Source organism: Drosophila miranda, chromosome 3, assembly GCF_003369915.1.
Source record: "Drosophila miranda strain MSH22 chromosome 3, D.miranda_PacBio2.1, whole genome shotgun sequence".
NCBI lineage: Eukaryota > Metazoa > Arthropoda > Insecta > Diptera > Drosophilidae > Drosophila > Drosophila miranda.
Genome location: NC_046676.1, coordinates 14,337,348 through 14,356,744, shown reverse-complemented (window position 1 = coordinate 14,356,744; position 19,397 = coordinate 14,337,348). Strand labels below are relative to the sequence as shown.

Below are 19,397 nucleotides of genomic sequence, written 5' to 3'. Positions count from 1 at the left end.
AGCAGCTGATTATTAGTAGGCTGCTGCAAAACCAGCAAATGTGGCTGCCGCTGGGCACAATTGGTGGCCGGGCCCGCAACGCCACCCCTCCCCCTTCCTGGCCAGCACCACTCGATGTCTTGTGGCGTTCAAAGTGTGGCTGTGCCTCGGCCTGTGCCTCTGCCTGTTCAAGTGTTCGTTGAATCAAATGCATTTTGCTAATATTTTCGTAACTGAAGGACGCACACGATTTGTTCCCCATTCGCATTGGTCCAGGGCCTCGGGAATTAGTTTTGATTTCTCCCTGCTGGGTGGTCAGGGGTAAGGGGTGGCCGTGTCCGTGGCTGTCAGCTTGTTTTACTGCTTGCATCCGGTCCGGAGGCAGACAAGTGGTTAGGGCTGGCCCAGGGGCACGAGGCGGGGGGACGCAAAAGGGTTGCGCCCTGCTGGCGACACTGCGCCGTCTGGTGGCATCTATTTGCACAACTTTTTCAGCTCATTTCCGCTGCAGTTGCAGACAGGCGACCCACCCGCACGGCACCCACAAAAGTCAGCACATCCCTCTCGCTCCCACTCTCACTCGTTGGGTATAGCCATCCCTTTCAGGCGAATGGCCAAAAATGATTTCTGCAACTGTCTGAAAAGTTTTGGCTGCTTCTTTTTCAGCATCATGGGGTGTTTCTGCTGACAAGTTTTTGAGTTCATATTTTAACTAACGACTGTAGACACATAGAAAGAGACAGACAAAGAGAGAGAGGGAGAGCGAGAGAGAGCACACACACATATGGAAAATTATAATTTAGTCAACAGTTTTTCCCCTGCTCTCGCTTCCCATTTGTCAGGATCGCCGTGTCCTTCTCCCTCTCTCTCTCTCTCTCACTCTGTGTGTGTTTTGTGTGAAAATTGAAGCGGAAAAATTAATGCTCGAGTGCATCTTGTGGAAAAGACAACACACAGAGGAAGCAGTGGCCAGCAGAAGGGACAGTTGACAAGGAACCAGGATCAACAGAAGTCGGAAACGGCAAATGGTAATGATTTTTGCGGGGCAGGAGAAGGAGAAGGGCGGGGGCAAGTTCTGGCCATTCATTTGCCAAATGTTTTTCTTTTGCTGCGCATTTTGAATGCATTTTCCCAGGAAGCAGGAAGCTCTCTGCAAAAATTTAAAGATGGTCTTCAAAATTAAATTGAACTTCAAAGTGTTTTGAGGGCTTATCCTGCCCCCCCCCCCTCCCCCTCCCCCTCCCTCCAGACATCGGTTAAACTATTTACCAAATTATTGAAAATTCCCCGGGGCCCTTCAGCAAATTAAAGGCAGACTTTGAAGTTGCATCTGAGCTTCGGTTTTTTGTGTGGAACCACCCTCGGAAAATACATTTGGAAAGCGTTTATCTAGTGCTCAAGATCTATGTGGGAGTGGCGCAGGATTGTGGCAAACATTTAACATGCAATTTGGCGCAGCTGCTGTGAAAATTCCAACCCCCCCACCCCCAGCTCTGGCAACTCCCCTTTAAAGCCTTGTCGCAGGGCATAATAAATTGCCATTTAAATGAGGCACAAATGAAAAGAATGAAATAAAAAAATTCTTTCGCATATTTTATGAAACGGAACACCGAAAATTGCACCCCCCCCCAGCCATCACCAATCGCAAACCCCCGCCTAATGAGTAGAAACAAAGCAATATTTTTGCCAGCCAAATTCCGAGGGAAAATTTGCCGAGAAGAAAAATTACACATGGAAAATGGAAAAAATGCGTAAAATATTTGCTCTTCTGCTTCGTTCTCCTCTGGAGTGGAGTGGAGTGGGGGTGGGGGTGGGGGTGGAACCCCCACTCGTATGTTGATCAAAAGCGAAAAGGAACATGCATATAACAAATTAGCATGCATAAAACAAGGCCAAGAAAAGCGGTGGGCCGGGTCGAAGGCAAGGCAGGGTGGCAGGATGGCAGGATGGCAGGATGGCAGGAAGCAGACTTCGAGAGTGTGCCCAGGCATAAAGCAATATTTATGTTCAAGTATTGTCCGGAGGCGGAGAGCACTCCAATTCCCTCCCTCTCTGGGTGCTCTGCGTTTCAAATTAAGCATGGAATATGCGTGGAGATGGTTTTTATTAATGAAAGAGTGCTCCTTCTCGGCAAAGTACTTGGGGGGGGGGGGGGGGGGGCTGTGTGGTCCATGGTTTGCAATACAAATTCCGCAAATAATCATTACTTGTAAGCTGTGGGGCTCGTATTTCCAGGGCACTCTCTTTTCATTGTCCTGCCATCATTCAGGCACATCCTTCAAGGCCCTGCACTGTGGGTCGCTTTTCGCCTTTCCGCTGCATTTGTTTAAAGTACTTAAAATAAAATGCAAACAGAAATTGCAATGCATAGTAAATTCCCCCATAAGGGCGAGGGGCTGGAGGCGGGGGCATGGTCTACTACTGAGCCACTTTTTCCAACTTCCAGTTAACATATGCAGAGCATGAGCATGAGACGCCCTACTCCCACGCACTGTCAACAAGAACACGCCCACATAAAGTTAACGACAGGACGAAGGATAGAGGGAGGGATGGGGGGAGTGAGCGGAGCAGAGCAGGAAAAAGCCAGCCAAAGCCGAAGCCAAAGCGAAATTGTGAGAGAAAATTGTTATTTAATTTGTGTGAGTGCTGAACATTTTTGCAGCTGCTGCCGTGCTGCCGCCGCCACTGCCGCTCCTCAAGTTCTGCTGGGAAAACTTTCTGGCCAGCAGCACACGCACCAAACTTTAACACAAGCATAAATTTTGGCCCCCCCCCCCACGCCCACACACACACATGCACACATGCACAGCGGTCTTTGTGTGTGAGGGTAAGTAAGTGCACTTTGCATTGGGGGCGCCGCGAATCCTTTTGGCTTTCTTCAAAATTCATATGCACATTTATTTTATTCTTAGCTGCACGCCGCCCCCTCCTCAAGTAGTTGCATATGCAAGTAGGTGCTCCTGCCGCCTCTTCTCTGCTTATTTGTTGCATAATTTTACCTCCCACCCCCGCCCATCCCTCGCACCCGCTTAAACGAAGCGTAAAGGCAACACACAGGCGGGGGATTGCACGGGTTCATTAGGAGTGCACACTGGAAAACAAAGCAAAACAAGTACAAACAAAAAAAAACTTTCATATGCATAATGAAAATATTCTCCCTCTCCCTCTCCCTCCCTCCCTCTCTCTCTCTCTCTCTCTCTCTCTCTCTTGGCGAACTAATCAAAAATGTCAACGAAGCAAATGATTGGGGGCCGCTCTGTCCCTAATTTTCGCTTTGTCATCATCGCTTTCTGGCCCCATTTGACTTGATAATTAAGTGGTGGCCAGGTAATCAGAAAGCTCAGCTCTCTCTCTCTCCCCCGAGAGGTCCTTCAGGTGGTAGTAATCCGTTTGCAGAGCTCTCCAGCCATGCATAAGACCATAGATTACTTGTTACGGACCCTCCGCCTGTGTGCCAGTGCGAGTGTATTTATTTTAAAATGTGATTTCTTTCCGCTCATTCTTTGGGTTTCTTTTCGCTCGATGCACACAAAAGAAGCGGAAACTTTTCAGACAGCCCGAGAGGAGTCGCCTTTGCTTTTTAAAGGAGTTGTTCTCTCGCTCCTGAATCTTGTTTAATTTCAGAAGCAAACACAAATAGTACACACACACAGCTCCTAACTCCAGCGGAGTTCTCAGACCTCTCTCTATCTCTCTATCTCTCTCTCTGTCTCTCTATCTCTCTACCTAATCTACTGTGCGTCTGAGGAAGCTCCATCAGACTCGAGTGGTGCCTCTTGGCGCTGCTTTGACTGCGAATGCATGCCTGGGTATCCTTTTGCCGGCTGCCACTTGATAAATATGACTATTTCACGCTTCCTGCCGCCACGCCACCCATCTCCCACCTCTCCCTCTCTCCCTCTCCCTGCGTATCCCATGTTGCATATTTGCGTTAAGTGTTAGAGAAGCAACGCCTCGGATGGTGGATGATGGCTGGTGGGTGGTGGATGGTGGATCCCATTCCCAGCTCCATTTCGTATTTTGTTTATCCAGCACTCAATTTCGCAGTTTTAATGACAAACTGTCTTACCTTGAAATTGCATGCGGGACGGGAGTCGCTTTCTCTCTGTGCACACACACACACACCCCAGGACCCTGGACTTGAGCGACTTTGTTTGATTGCTTGGCTTGGCTTTTCTTGGCTTGGCCTGGCCCGTCCTGTCCCGGCTGTGGGGCCGGGAACTACTCCATGTTTGGATTGCACTCAAGGGTAAGCTTGTCCAGATATGTACGCCCTGCGCTGGCTGTCTTTGTCAGCTGACACTCCTCGCCGGGCCACTGCCACTGGGAGAGAGCACTTGGCAAGTTTTATTGTCTCAATGTCCACTTGGCTTTGGCCCCAAGACAGCTTAAAGCGCCCGAGGATGAGGAGAGGACTTCAAGAAGCCAAAGCCGAAGCAGCAGCAGCAGCAGAAGGTGATATAAAGTCAAAGCTAACGCATTTTCCTTAATTTCCGGGAGCATGATTTCCCATTTTTCGCCGTAACATTTTCGTACACTTGTCGTATACGTAATATCGAAAGGATGAATGGATGAATGGTTGGGGAGTGCCAAAAGGCATGGAATGGAATGGAATGGAAAGGAAAGCAAGTGAAGCAAGCTGATTGGAATTGCCTTTTGCGATGTCATCAATCATGCGTCGTTTTTCCACACGCCCAGGCAAAGATTTTTTGACAAGTGTCAATGCGACAAGAGAATGAGAGATAAGCCAGCGAGCAGCGAGCGGCGAGAATATAAAAGAGAAGACAGAGGGACAGGGGGCTGTGGGGTGGGGAAATCACATGCAAAGTAAAATGTCGAACTTCTGACAGCAAGAAAATAAAACTTTTCATTTGTTTTTCCCTCTCTTTGGCACTGCCACTGGCACTGCCATGTCCCTGTCTCTGTTCCCGAAACTGCTGTCAAAGTTTTAAATGTTTTAAACTCTTCGCACAGGTGACAGAGCAGGTGTCGGCCCATCCGCCCACTGCAGCCGGCGGCATGGCAGCTCCATTTCCGTTCGAGGTGCCTGGATCCGAGATATACTGGTGGCGATCCTTGAGACTTACCCTTCACTGAGACGGTGACACTCTGCAGCACCTCCAGCTTCTTCTTGTTGGCCAGCGGCTGGCCCACGCACTTGTAGACGCCCGCATCCTGGTACATGACGTCCTTCAGCGAGAACTGGCCCGTCGGCTGGCTGCTCCCGTAGCCGAGGCCGCGCAGACGTGCCGAAATGGGATCCAAGTGCGACCAGCAGCCCAAAGAACCTGAAACGGAGAGACAGCGGGGGGGGGGGGGGGAAGATGAAAGTCATTTCGTAATTTAATTAATTGACTCCACCGGAGGCGGCAGGAGCCCAGGGCCAGGCGATGGCACGCAGGCTTTAATTTCTTTAATTGATGCGTTCTCTGGTTGACCTGCTCCACGCCCCCCGCCCCACGCCCCACGCCCCACCATTTGTCTATTTTCGCTCTTGGCCGAAAGCGGGCAAAGCAAATTGCACGCATAATTAATTTTCTATTGCGCTAATTAATGGCGAGGCCGTGGCCGGGGAGCGGGCATCGATTGGGCCAGAGGAAAATGTAAAATGTAATTACAAGTCGGAGGCATTTGTCTCTGCCCCTTTCCCTTTGATGCTTCTGGGGGCCACAGGGGCGTAGGACACTTACCTTGCGGACACTGCAGGGTGACGGCGCCGCCGAGCTGCACTTCCAGCTGGCCCTTGGGATTGTGCGAGGCGGCTGCCACGGACACATCCTGATCGTCGGGCTCCGAGGTCACATCCACCGAATCGTCTGCAAGAGGAAGAGAAAAAGCGAAATCATGATTTAAAAGTGGCAACGACATCAGCCGGGAGGGATCAGGATCAGGCTGTCGGGAAATTGTCAAATGTGACAATATTTCAATGACAGAAAAGCAGGGAAAACAGGGAAAACGAGAGAGAGAGGGGGCTAACAAATTGCCGAGGCGCAGGGAGCACCTGGGTTGCCGCGCGATGAGTTGTCACTTCCGCTGGGAGTGTCGTCGGGAAAGTGAAAATCGCTGCTCTGCCAGCTGGAAAATTGGCCCAGTCTGAGTTGGCTGCAATCTCCTTGGCCGCAAATTCATAAATATATACTTTTTACGAGGCAAGCCCGTAACGATGCTTCATTCTAATTTCAGCGAAAGGACAGAATTTATGCCACACACACACACACACACACACTCTCCCCAGTGCTCCCGTGTGCTGCTGTGGCTGTGGCAGGTCCTGGCTTTAAATTCCCGTCCGCCCTTTGTGTCGCATACTTTATGGCGCTGTTCATATTACGATATAAATAACAATTTGCCCCGACGTGTGCCCAAAAGTATGGGGCGGCCCCGCCAGCCGCTGCTTTGTCTGAGGCCGGATATCATAACAATAAGTTGCCAAGTGCCACAGGAGCTCCAGCTCCTGCCCCTGCCCCTGCCCCTGCTCCTGCTTCTGTGTGGCAGAAAGAATGGCGATGGTGAGCCCCACAAAGTGTTGCAACCTCAGAATCTAACGTCTCGTCTCGTCTCCAATCGGCTCTCAGGGCGACCATCAAATTAGCAGACCCAAAAGTGAGCCGCACAATTAACAAAAACTACTAATTACCAAAGGCCCAGGACCTTTGATCGAAGGGAAGGGGGAAGGGGGCCGGGGTGGTTAGGGGAAACCCTTAAAGTTCCACAACACGACTGAGATTTCCAGCAGAGAGTGAGAGCTTTCCAGCAGAGGGGGCAGAGAGTCTGTCGGCAACAATTAATTGTAAGCTCATTTCGCCCTGAGACCCCTCGTCGCATGTCAATCAGCTGCCTCTGGAAGCCCAGGACAACGCAGGACGAGGCCATTCAGCCCTAGCCCAACCCCTAGGCCAGCAGTCCACCCCTGTCGAGGATTTTATTGCTGACAATAGCGCAAAATTTCACCCCCCGACCGGAGGGCGTGTTACTTAGTCAAAATCACGTAGTTATAAAATTTTTTTATTGCCCCCACGAACAAAGGCAGACAAAGGACAGGCGGTGGGTGTCCTGCCGCTTTTGACAGACACAAGAACGAAGTCCCTGTCCAACTGTCGGTGGGCGAAAATGTCTAATGAGCCCAGAGCTCAGCCCCAGCTCTAGCCAGAGATTTGTCAATTCGAGGCCGGGCGATAAGGATATCCAGAGTTAGAGAGAGGGAGTATCGTATCCTTCTCCATAAAGGAGGAAGTTTATCATTTGATAAATGCACCCGAGGACAGGAATCAAACTATGAGTGGGCGTCTCTGGCCTAACGATGCCCCAGAAAAGGAGTGTCTGTCCCCAAAAGCAAACTCCTTCAATATTTTCCCCCACACGCACACGCACACGCACTCACGCATACATTCATAATTTCCAACACTTGTTTCACGCATATTTTACTCAATGGCCATTCATAAAAGTTCTTGCCGGAGGGAAAAACAAATAACGAAAAAGCAAACAAATGTGCCTCAAGTACCGCCCATATGGCGACGCTGTATCGAATCGCAGAGCGGAGAAAGTGATTCTGGGTGGAAGGCGTATAAATCTCGACCCATGAGAACAACAAATACGAGTCTGAAGGGCAAACAAGAAGAATCAATATGCCACAGAGCGGAGGCGCACACAGACAAGAGGCTGAAGAGGCTGCTCGATTCTCGCCACCAATCATTAATCATAAAGCATCATCATCAGCCAAGCAGTTTGGCTAGGGGCAGGGGGATTGTGGGTGAGTATTCGCCTGCCATAAACAGGACAGTCCCAAGTTCCTGGGAACTCGGAAGAACCTTCCTCCGACACCGAACCCCACTCAGTGTGTTGTCAGGGCCATACCCTTCCCCCCCCCGCCCCCCGTCCCCCATCCACCAGACTGTGAGTGTGTGAATATGACAGCGAGTGGGAGGGTGAGTGCTATTCATAGTGCCGAAAAGAGCTTGGTGGCACGCTGCACGAAAAACTACACCTCAAAGTGCGGATTGCCGGATTGTATCAATCAGATTGAACCCATTCATTTGGCAGGGAATTTCAATGCGAAATCAGCTTAATTTCCCCACTTTTCTCCCTGCTCCTGGCTCCTCCTGGCCACTCATGAATATGAAGCCCTGCTGCATACATCATCGTCTCTAGCAGCAATCCTCTTAGGTTACAAGCTCTATAAACAGAGAGCAGAGTGGGAGCAAGTAGCAGCTTTGATTGCGTTTGTGTCTTGGTTATAAATTTTAATTTTTTTCCCTCCCCCTCCCGCCACGATGCAGCTCTCTGTGCAGTGGCGCCGTCATCTTGGGGGGGGGGGGGGAATTTTCCTTGAAGCAATGGCATGAGGCGATTAATTTTCCATGAGTTGAAATTGAAGATGATTGCAGTGGAGGCAAAAACAAGAGCGGATCCGGCTGGCGACTGGCGACTGGCGCTGCATGGGACTGATTGGAAGCCCAGAAGATGGGGCTCAACGAAATGCAAATTAGAGGGGAGGGGAGAGGAGTGGTGCTTGTACTCGAAACCCTATCCATTAAAGATAAGCTCTTGACAAATTCATGCTTATCCGAAACTCCACAAAAACTTGCGGCCATAAAGAAATACGAAAGAAATGCTCTGCCCCCCAAGACATTTGTCCGCAATGAGTTTTTAATACGGGAGTTTCTTTGGGGGGGCCGCCCAAATGAGATTCTCTCGCGTTTCATTTGAGCCAACAACAAATAAAATTTTATTGAAAGTCCTTCCGGACAAGGCCTCACAGCACATCACCCAAAACATAATCGCCGGCTATAAAAACAAAGGCAGAGCAAACGGAAAAACTAATAATCGTGCGCCCCGATAAACACTGGAATTCGAAGCTCGGACGAGGCCAGAAGCAGGACCACTTATAGGACCAGGAAAAGGGAGGATGCGTGCCCCATATCGCTGTCGTTGTCGTTGTCGTTGTGGCAGCAACAGCGGAATAAACAATAAAGTTAAACCGCGATAACCGGCACGACAAAGGATAATGTACAATACGAGCCAGGACATTTCCGATTAGCCAAAGGAATGCTCAGCCGCTCTGTCGCTCTGTCGCTCTGTGTCTGGGGCGGGCCTGGCAAATGCTTACGATAGCGTGTAGAATTAAATTTTATTGTAATTCTCATGGTCCTGCTTCTGCTCCTCCTCCTGTCGAGTCGGACAAATGTCCTTCCACATTTGGGGACTTCTTATGCCGGGGTCCGCTCTTTAGGTCGTTTTGTTTGCTTTACTCGGGGGAAATGCACTTTCATAGCAGTTGTCGGAGAAAATTAGTTTAGTGCGAGGAAAATGCAATTTCCACATGCATTTTGGATGGGGGATAAGCCGCAAAGGACTCTCCAGAGGAGGCTTCAGGCATCCCAGAAGGCAATGCGCGGCGGAACGTCTTGTGGCAGAGTCAGGTATCAGCCACTTGAAGGCTATTAATAAAGTTTCTACCGTTTGAACCACATACAGAGATCCTGGCAAATCGATATTCCCCGGCAAGGACACAAAACTTTCACTAATTGCACTTTGTTGGGGCCCGAACGGAAGAGTGGCTCACTCAACATTAATTAGCCCCAATGTTAACTTCAACTCATTAATGAGGCAGGCAAACAAAACTTCCCCGGCTTCTGGTTCTGCTTCTGGTTCTGGCTCTGGCTCTTTCTCTGGCTCTTGTTCTGCCTCCGTCTCCGGCATATGGCCGTACGGGTGCACCTGTGTGTTGGCCAAGTCAACAGCCGTCCACGGATCGATCCTCGCCCCTTGGAGTCCGTCCCCATGTTGACGTACGTGTCAAATTAGCGACGTTTTAACAAGCTCGGTGCGTCCTGCATCCTTCAGACGGGCCAAATCAATCACGTGAAAGTGGCCGAGGCCGAGGCCGCGGCCGGGGCACAGAAAAGTTTGAGCCACTGCCTCGAATTGCCTACTTTTGTGGCACGTCATGTCCTACAGGCACCCCACCACACCACACCACACCCCACCCAGCGCCAATCGCCAATCCCCAACCGCTCTCTGTGTCCTGCAGCTTTTGGTTTGGCATCGCTGATTGCTTTTTCATTGCATTTTGTCAGCGTTGTCCTCCGGTTTTTGTCGACGGCAAAGTTTTCTTTTCGCCGGCTACCTGTTTTCGCCTCCATTTTCCAGCTCAATGGATGCAGCTTTTCCGGGGCGTGGGGTCCTGATTGGAGGGAGCGGTGTGAGGGGAACAGAACATATCGTCAGCAATTAAGCCAGCATTCAAACTTCTGTCTGGGATTTTGGTGTCGCTCTGCCCCGCCCCGCCCCCCCCCGCCCCCCTCTCTCTCTCTCTCTCTCTCTCTCTCTCTGTCTCGAATGAGATTTATCAGTTTTTTCTCTGGCTCTACTTCAGCTCTCCCGAGGATGGAAAGACCATAGAGTAAGAGGTAGAAAAGCGCCTTAAATTCTTTGCAATTTTCTTCAAAAATATTTCTTTATGCAGCCATTTATCATGGTCGGGCAGCTGTTTTATAGTTTATGACAGGCCAACCTCTCCCCTCTCCCCCCCCCCCCCCATCCCACCCATCCCTTTAATACAATATCTTATAGATATTCCCTTCACACACACACACACTGTAGAAGGACGACCGGTGTCGTAAATGGGGTTTATATGCCGACTGTTGCCAGTTGGATTTGCCATTTCGGCAGTTCCTTCTCCAGTCCACCAGTCTGCGCTCCTTCAGCGCTCCTTCAGCGCTCCTTCAGCTCTCGACTTCGATAAAACGTTTTACAAATTGATTTATGTGCTTAACATGCTGCCAGCTCAGCAGCCCCCCCGCTGCCCCCGCTGCCCCCTCAGTTTCTGGGGATCCCACAATTAGATTTCGCTGAAAATCCACTAGAAAAGTTGCTCCTTCTTCCGGCCGCCGTCGCCGCCATCAATCATCGATAATGTCGATATGGCGGAGGCCGGACGACTGCGCTCTCCGTCACTTCTTGGCCTCCTTGGGCTCTTTTTGTTTTTTTTTTTATTAATAAAGCATTTGTTTTCCCCATAATGAGCAGCGACAGGCGGCTGTCAGGAGTGCCACAAAAAGAGAAAGAAAAAAAACCAAAGAGGCGAGAAGAAAAGATCCCTCCCCTGGGACAGCACCAGGGGGAGGGGAGGCAGGGTTCAAAAGACACAAAAAAAAAGCTGGCAGCGGCACTTTGTCAAGTCGGTATTACCAATATTTTATTCCATTTTTTGGCGTTTGTCTAGTTGGGATTTCGCACCCGGCATTCCGATTGATTGATGAGACAGTTTTTATTCTTGGAAGATTCGAAGATGTGTCCCAGGGGCGTGGCTGGGGGGCGGGGCGTCTTCGATTGAAGTTAGTTTTGATGCCCGATTGCATTTGCCGTCTAATGAGGCTGCAAATGAGTTTCCTCGTGCCGAAAGGTGATTCGATTTGGTGGAAATCTTGGCTGCTTTTAGGCATATTTTCCAAACAAAGTGGCGCCTGTCAGCGGGTGAAAATTCAATAAAAATATTTACAAGCATTAACACGCGTTGGGCGCGTAAAATTCCACTCTCCCAGGCCCCCCGTCCTCGCAAAATGGGAAAATATTGACAGCAAAATGGCGCGTAAGCATAAATAGTACAAGGATGTGGGGGGGGGGGGGGGGGGGAAATGCCACAGACAGGGGGTTGACACGAGGCAAGGGCACTCTCAGGCACCCACTCAATGCCAATGCCAATACAAATTTGCCACATTTTGCATATGGCTCTGAGGGTGGCGCCCCAAGCGCCGCAACATCCCCGAAAAAATCGACGAAAAACCCAAACGCCATGTGCGAGGGCCGTAAAAAGTTTGTAGATTTCTGGAGTGCGAAGAGAGGGAAGAAACTAATGGGGAAAATATTATCACGCGCCATTTTGAAGGCAATTTCACGCATACGCGATCTAATTTATACTTGTGCTAAAAAAAAAAGGGGGGGACGCCAGGACTACTCACATCGCACGCTGAGGTAATAGCCAATCGAGGAGTACTGGAAGTTCAGATGACGGGATGTGCACTTGTACCAGCCGGAATGCTCGCGCCGTATCGATGTGAAGTTGAGGAAGCCATCGCCGGTCTGCGGCACCTGCAAAAATATTTGAGAATCAGAGAGCGGCATAAACGATGGTGATGGGCGGTGGTGGCTGATGGGATGTGGCATGAGAGCGTCGCCTCGTTATGCGTAAACAATTTTTGGTAATTAAGGCAAGGTAAATAGTTACGGCCAAGTTTAGTCAACTCCACGAAAATCCATTTAAAACTTGCTCCTCTGCCAAAAATCATCACACAAAAGGACGAGGACGAGGCCGGCCTACGGACTAGACTTACCGGCGTGTCACCGTCGTCCTTCTGCCAGCGCGGCGTGCTCGGGGGATTCGAGTCGACGTCGCACTTGAGGCTAACTTCGATGCCCTCGCGGAGCGGATACCCAAAGCCAGGTGTGCGCGAGATGGCAAAGGATGGCGTATCTGCAAAGGATAAAGGATATAAGATATATGTATATGGTGTATAGTAGAGTACAGGAGATGGCAGGTGGTTCTTTCAGTTTGGCTCAAGATTTTCGGGCTGATTCTTTGGAGACTCTGTGGCAACACCAACAGAATAGTTTTTTAATTAAAAAAAATTGCACTGCCAAGATGGAGAAACTTTTATAATTAAACTAAATGCAAATGTCTGGTCTCCGGAGTCCGGAGACTCCACCACAAGATGGAGTGCAAAGAGTGCGAGTGCCTACCATTCAAAGGCTGAGCCGTTGCTCAGTAGGTACTGTGTGCACAGTGTGTCCTGTGTGTGTCCTGTGTGCGTCCTGTGTGTTGTCTATCATGCTAGAAGTTAATTACAGCAGGCTTCAGCCTTTCAAATTATAAATCCGTAATGCCAGCCGAATTGCAGCTACAAATTTCAATCCCGAAATGCCAATCTAAAAACCATCTATCGACAGCACAACATCTACCCCCTCCCCCCCCCCTCCCCGTGTGTGATTCGAGTATGTTTCAATTCATTGCATATGCATTGGACATAAATCAAATGTTTTTTAATTAGAGTCTGAGAGAGAGAGAGAGAGAGAGGCTCGCATTGATTTCAATCTTTTCAATTTTTCGGCGCGCCATCACTCGCCTTTGTGGGCTTTTGTAACTAATACAATTTGATGAGGTCTCCTCCCGGACAGCAGGTCCAGGGGGTAGGGGGTAGGGGGTAGGGGGCAGGGGCAAAGGACAAATGAAATTTGTTTGTCGGTTGTTTGCCAAACTATTCAATAGAGATTCGGTTCGTGTCCATGCCTGTGTCTAGGTCTGTTTTTGTGGCAGTGGCAGTGGCAGTGGCAGTGGCAGTGGCAGTGGCCGAGGCAGTGCCTGTGACATGCAGACAGCCGTCAGTCGTCAGACATCATACATATGTATGAATGAATGGCCGGCCTTTTTGTGTGGTTAACCATGGGGAAACGGGCAGCACAGAAGAAGTGTGTCTACCAATTTGTTGGCCAAAAATATTCCAAAAAGAGAGCCAAACATCGCTCAGCTTGTAGGCCCTTGATGTTCCTTTTCGGCCAGATTGTTTTCAAACAAATTTCAATCCCATCTTATGAATCAATCAATGAATGCCTGTCTCGCCATGAGTATGAGTTCCCCCATCACCAAATGGAAGCTAAATTTAAATGGGGGAAAAACCCAGAAAACCCAATATTTCCCTGGCCTTTGCCGGATAACATTTTTTCAACATTTTTGCCGGTGGGACTGGGCCCAGGGATTTTTTATTCGTCTGTCAACTGTCTGCATAAAAATGCTACACAAATTACAGATACAGATACAGATACAAATGAATAAAGATACAGTGGCAGTGGCAGTGGCCCACCCACCTCTCCTCCTTCGACTGGCAGCAGGCAAAATGCTTTCATGTGTGTGCATTTTAATTTATACGACGGCCGGCCCCAACAGCAATGCCACTCCCCCTCCCCCTCCCTCCCCCTATCTGCATAAAAGGCAAAAACTGAATGAATCGGGGAACTTGTTCCTTCTTTTGTTGTTTAATATTGTGGTCGGGGTGGGGTAAAACGGAGCCCTGGGCTCGTTTTGCTGTTGTTATTGCGGTTTTTACAATTTTCATGCCTGGATAAAGCCCCACACACACACCGACACAAATCCCATACGGCTTTTCTACATTTTCCAATCATTTTGCTGGCCAACAGCCCCTCGACAGCCTCAACTAGTCGTGTACCTTGGCATTTGTCATGGCATTATGCGGCTTGACGGGCATTAATAAAGCAAATAACTGTGGCACTTTGTTCTGTGGCTCGACCCGATCGAGCCGTGCCTGGTCTGGACCTCTATGGGGACGTGGCTGTGGCTTTGTTACTGCCAATTAGTGTGAGTCCTTCTAATTGTCGCCTCACCTCGTCATCGTCATCGACATGGTCATCCCACTGCCATTGGCCATTGATTTCGCTCTTTTTTTTTTGTGGTTTTTTTCTAGTTGCGGTGGCAGCAGCTGGCTGGGGAGGAGGGGGATGCTGGATTTCTGTTTTGATTCGATTTCATATGCGATGTGCTGCTGAATGGTACAAAGCATTGATTGATGGCTTATTGAGAGGGCCAGCCAGGGGCGGCACGGAGTCCCGGGAAAAAAACAACGTACGTGCAACGATGTGCAGTGCAGTCTGTGGCACCGTCTAATGAGTGAGTATTCAAATATATTTAATCAGATTATTACCAATTCGGACGCTGAATGGTGCTCTCTTGTTGCTTTTAGAGGCGTTTCGAAAGTTAATTTCATTAAAATCGCCATCAAAGTTTTCACCTTTCGCACTCATTATAAGCATCCATCGTTTGTCACTTTGTTGTTCTTTCTATTCTTTCTATTTTCCGCTCTGTTATCTTGCTGATTTCTGACCCTGACACCACTTTATAGATTGTTCTTCAATCCTCGCAAACTCCAGATCCACCGCCTGTCCATCGTACCCACGTTTTTCTGCTGCACTTTCAATTAATATAATTTCACCTTTGCTTTCTTTCTTTCCTTTGAATTTCTCGCTGCAGCTGCCTCCCATCCACCCCCCACCTGGTGGCTGCTGGCGTGTGTTAACTTTAGCAATTTAACTTTTTAATCAACATTTGCTTTTTGGTTTTTACATTTATTTACAGCCGCCACCAGTCCAGTCCACTCTCGCTCTCACTCTCGCTCTCATTGCTGTTCTACTGCCTCTGGCTCTGCTTCTGCTAATTAAACAAGGTGAGATATTCCCTTTGTTTGACTTTTATTTAAAACTTTCACCCAGGCCCCCCCCACCCAGAGAATAAATGAATGACTGACTGAATGACTTGTTGGACATTTGCTGGTCAAAGTTAAATGTAATTTAGTTATGAAATACTTAATACGGCTCCCTTGAGTCTTGATTAAAGGGGAAAGCTCTCTCTCCTAGCTCTGGGACCCACAATAGTGTGACGAATATACCCTACTATAACCGACGACTATCAGAGCTCAATGCCTTTGGCTTTGGCCATCTCCCGTCTCCAAATGGAACTTACATTGCACGTCCAGCAGTAGAGAGGCGTTCTGGCGTATCTTCAGGGTGGGATGCTCCATCACGCACAGGATTCGGGCGTTGTGATGTGCTCGATACACGGCCGCAAGACGGGCCTCGCTCTTGGCCCCGCTGTTGATTTTGTAGCCATTCTTGTCCTGGAAAGTGGAGGGAGAATGATTAAAATTCCATCACATTTTAAGGCTAAACCGGCTATGGCGGGTTGGCAGGGGGGATTGTGGGTGGTATGGCCAATTAGTCAGGCCTGTTATCAGGCAGCGGCATCATTAATTTAAATTAAAGTGACTCCCACTCGTCCTCCCCCGTTGGTTTGGCAAGATTTTCAATCAATCATCAGATCATTCGGCTGTGCGGTGGTCTGTTGCGGTGCCGCGTGGTTTGGTGTGGCCTGCAGTTCGACCAGGAAAACACGCAAATTTGTGGCATTTAGGGTCTAAACGACAAACGCACACACACAGCCACCCCCACAGAGACACACTTCGATGTGCCTGACAGGTGGGGCCACGGGGGGGGGAGGAGGGGGAGCATGTGCATTGCTTGACCAATATGTCTGCTTTTCATTATGCCCGAGTGCCAGACAAACAAATTTTGGGCCCAAACCGCAGCCAGAGGCCAGACCAAGCCAAGTCCTGGAGCCGGAAGATCCATTATTTGAGCCAAGAGCTGCTGTTATCCACACCTAATGTGTGTGTGTGTGTGTGTGTGTGTGTGTGCCAACCACCACTTGTCCGGCCGACAGTTGCCACTCAATTTGTCTAATCGATTCTCGGATATGCCAAATGCCCCCCCCTTACCTTCTCGTTCTTGATCTCCTCCAGCTCGAGCACCTCGGCGGACACCTTCTGGGCGTGCCGATCCACGCCGGGGCTGAGCAGCACCTCCCAGGTGAGCGTGGGCCGCGGATTGCCGCCCTCGCTGATGCAGGCCAGATTCAGTTCGGAGTTCTCCTTGACGGGCACAAAGATGTTGCCGGCGTCGAGGCGACGGGAGTCGATTAGCAGATACGGGGGCTTGGGGCGATCTGTAAGAAGAAGACCTTTTAGTGTTTGTCTAAACTTTTATGGCCCTGCAAGGCCCCCCCAAGTGGCTGTCATGAGGCGATGGTAATGCCAGTACTTACCCAGAACCACCAGCTTGACGGGTCGGGCATTCTCCGTGTAGCGGCGCGTGTTCTCCGCCTCGCACTGCCACTTGCCGTCGTCCTCCAGCATGACATTGGTGATGGTTAGCGCCCCATTAGCCTCCTTGATGAAGCGGTAGTCGGTGACTCGGCTGGTGCGGTCCATGGCGTGGACGACCTGCAGTTGGATGAAGCGAATGAAAGAGAATTGTTGAGAGCTGTTTGCGTTTTTTGTTTTTGTTTTCTTTTTACTTCTTTGCGGCATAAAAACTAATGTCACTGGCGGAATTATGCAGGACGCCTTTTGTGAAACTTTTAATGCAGCGTATTAAATGCTACCCCCTCCTGGCTCAGCGTCTCTCCCTGTCTACTAGCTGTCTCTTTCATGTCTGACCCTCGTTTGGGGCGGGGGGGGGGGGGGGGGGGGGGGGGGGGGGGGGGGGGGGGGGGGAGCGGAGCCCGAGGCAAACAATTGCTTTTAATATTTTCATATCCATTTATTTGCACTCGGGCATCGTTGGATTTTTATTGCATTTCATTTCGAAACAAACACAATAATGACAATTAAATGAGGCCGCCCCCCCTGCCCTGCCCTGCTGGGATGTTATCCACTGATAATGTGGCAACAATGAACTGATGGCTTAAAAACTGTAACCAATAGTCGTGTGTGTGTGCTCTCCGTCGGAGCTTAATGCAAACTGAAATTTATGGCCGCATTCAAATGCTCCTCAAACCCAACAACAAAAGGAAATTTCATAAAAATATATTTATGGTGAAACAGTACTCGAATACAGATTCAGATACAGATACAGATACAGATACAGATACGAGTATGTGGCTTAATGCGTTTAAGTGCCAATTAAATGTCTGACCAAAAGTATGAGGGGGGGTCCAGGCATAATTTTAATTCCATTTGGAGTCGAAATGATTAACTTTTGTCATCGGATTACAAAAAAACAAAAAGGTGGAACACATTCCAAAGGGCGAGACTTTATCCGCAGACACTCCAAAAACAGGAAAGAATGGGTATCAGGGATATAGAAATACACAAAATATACATTCGAGGCGGGTATTTGTTTGCTGAACTTCCGCTTCCGTTGCGTTTTGGGCCATTTCTGTTTTATGATTTTTCCATGGACACTTTCCCCCAAATGCAGTGCAAATATTTATGCGTATATGCGATATCCCCGACCCTCCCCACCCTGCCACCGTTGTGTGCCACTTCCGTTGAGCATTTGCCGCAGTCGACGTGGCGCGGCGGCCATTTGCTGGAAATTTATTAACCAGCGACGACTGGCAACTGGAAAGCTGGGAGCTGCGAAAAACTGCGAAAAACAGGCAACTGGCAAAGTGGAAACTGGATTTTGCTGTGGCTGTGGCTGTGGCTGTGGCTGTGCAGCGGGGCATTCAGTTGGAAATTTATGAGGTCGATGCCGGAGGTCCATGTCGCTGTCGATCCGAGAGTTTTTGGCCGCCGGCGGAGGCTCAAACCCAGCTCAGACCGGTCCAAGCCACCTGTCTGCATGTGTGTGTGGCTGTGTGTGTGTGTGTGTGTGTGTGTGTGTGGCTTGCCAACATGGCCACGCGAACAAAAGCGTTAAATGAGCGTGGCAAATCCTTGTTTACAGCGCCGAGCGCTTGCCGCCGGATTACACGCTCGATTGTCCCATTGTCCATTGTGCCGTGTATTGCCAAATGGCGATCTGTACTGCAGGCTTCGCTCGGGTGTTTGGGTGTTCGTGCCTGCCCCCCCCTTTCTTTCTTTTGTTTTTCGGCCCTGGTATCTGTCTGATGTCAGATGCCTTGATTCGCATAAATTGTTGCATATTTGAAGGCGCGCACGCATAAATTTGCATAATTTGTGGCGCCACGAAGGGGCTCGGCTCTGTCCATTGGTTTTTGCAATATTCTAATTGCATTTGGTTTTTGGTAAAAACTTTTTTGTTTGCCAATTTTCGATTTACATTTCAAAATCGAATTTTTGCCTGCGCTTCAGAATAATAATGCAAATTGGTAATATTAAATTACGTTTAAAGGGATATTCGGGCACATGGGAGTATGTGCCACATTTTGGGGCAGGAATCGCATTCAGATCGGCGACTGTACTCTCATAATTGGCTCCGTTCTTTCGGGCACATATTCCCCCATCAACTGCTCTTCCTTCCCCCCCACCAACGAACACTTACTTACCCCTTGGTGGTGCAACCAGCCCGTAGCAGCTCCTGGGCTGATGGCTGGCCCCAAAGCCACTAACTTGAAATTGCTTTCGGCAAATATATTAGCCTCTTGATAATTTTCAACAATAAATTCCTTGCCACACACACACACACACGCACACAGACACACACACACAGACACAGAGAAGAGAGAGAGGAGTCTGGGACTGGGGCTTGCCTGGCGCTCTCGGGGACTCTCTAATGCATTGTGCAACGCTCCAGAAAGTACAACAAAAGTCGCTCATGTTGCAAGCTGTCAGTGCAACACTTGTCGCATGTCACTGCCGCAGTTGCACTTGCAGCAGAATGGAGAGCGAAGAGCAAGAGGAATGCCATAGAATGCAGGAGTCGTGTGTGTGGAAGCCCACACACCAGACAAAAGTCAACGCGCACTGGAAGCTGAAAGGGAAGAGGGTCCTGGTCGTGGTCCTGGTCCTGGTCCTGCTCCTGCAGAGAGCCACAACTGGGGAGAATGTCTGTAGCGGGAGGAGCAATGCTCTGTCCCTCTGAGAAATCTTCATTAGCACAGAGAAAGAGAAGCA

At 49.5% G+C, this 19,397-nt stretch overlaps 1 protein-coding gene across 1 annotated transcript in view; it reads right to left on the bottom strand.

The window, feature by feature from the left end:
• The window catches only part of LOC108160349, a 101,213-nt gene that overhangs the window by 7,648 nt on the left and 74,168 nt on the right, over positions 1-19,397 (bottom strand). The window contains exons 4-10 of the mRNA XM_017294311.2: positions 16,640-16,817; positions 16,314-16,540; positions 15,503-15,656; positions 12,309-12,448; positions 11,937-12,066; positions 5,670-5,795; positions 5,067-5,267 (exon numbers count right to left, since the gene is read on the bottom strand). Coding sequence (XP_017149800.1) covers positions 5,067-5,267; positions 5,670-5,795; positions 11,937-12,066; positions 12,309-12,448; positions 15,503-15,656; positions 16,314-16,540; positions 16,640-16,817 — 1,156 coding nt within the window. The remainder of the gene's footprint in view (positions 1-5,066; positions 5,268-5,669; positions 5,796-11,936; positions 12,067-12,308; positions 12,449-15,502; positions 15,657-16,313; positions 16,541-16,639; positions 16,818-19,397) is intronic.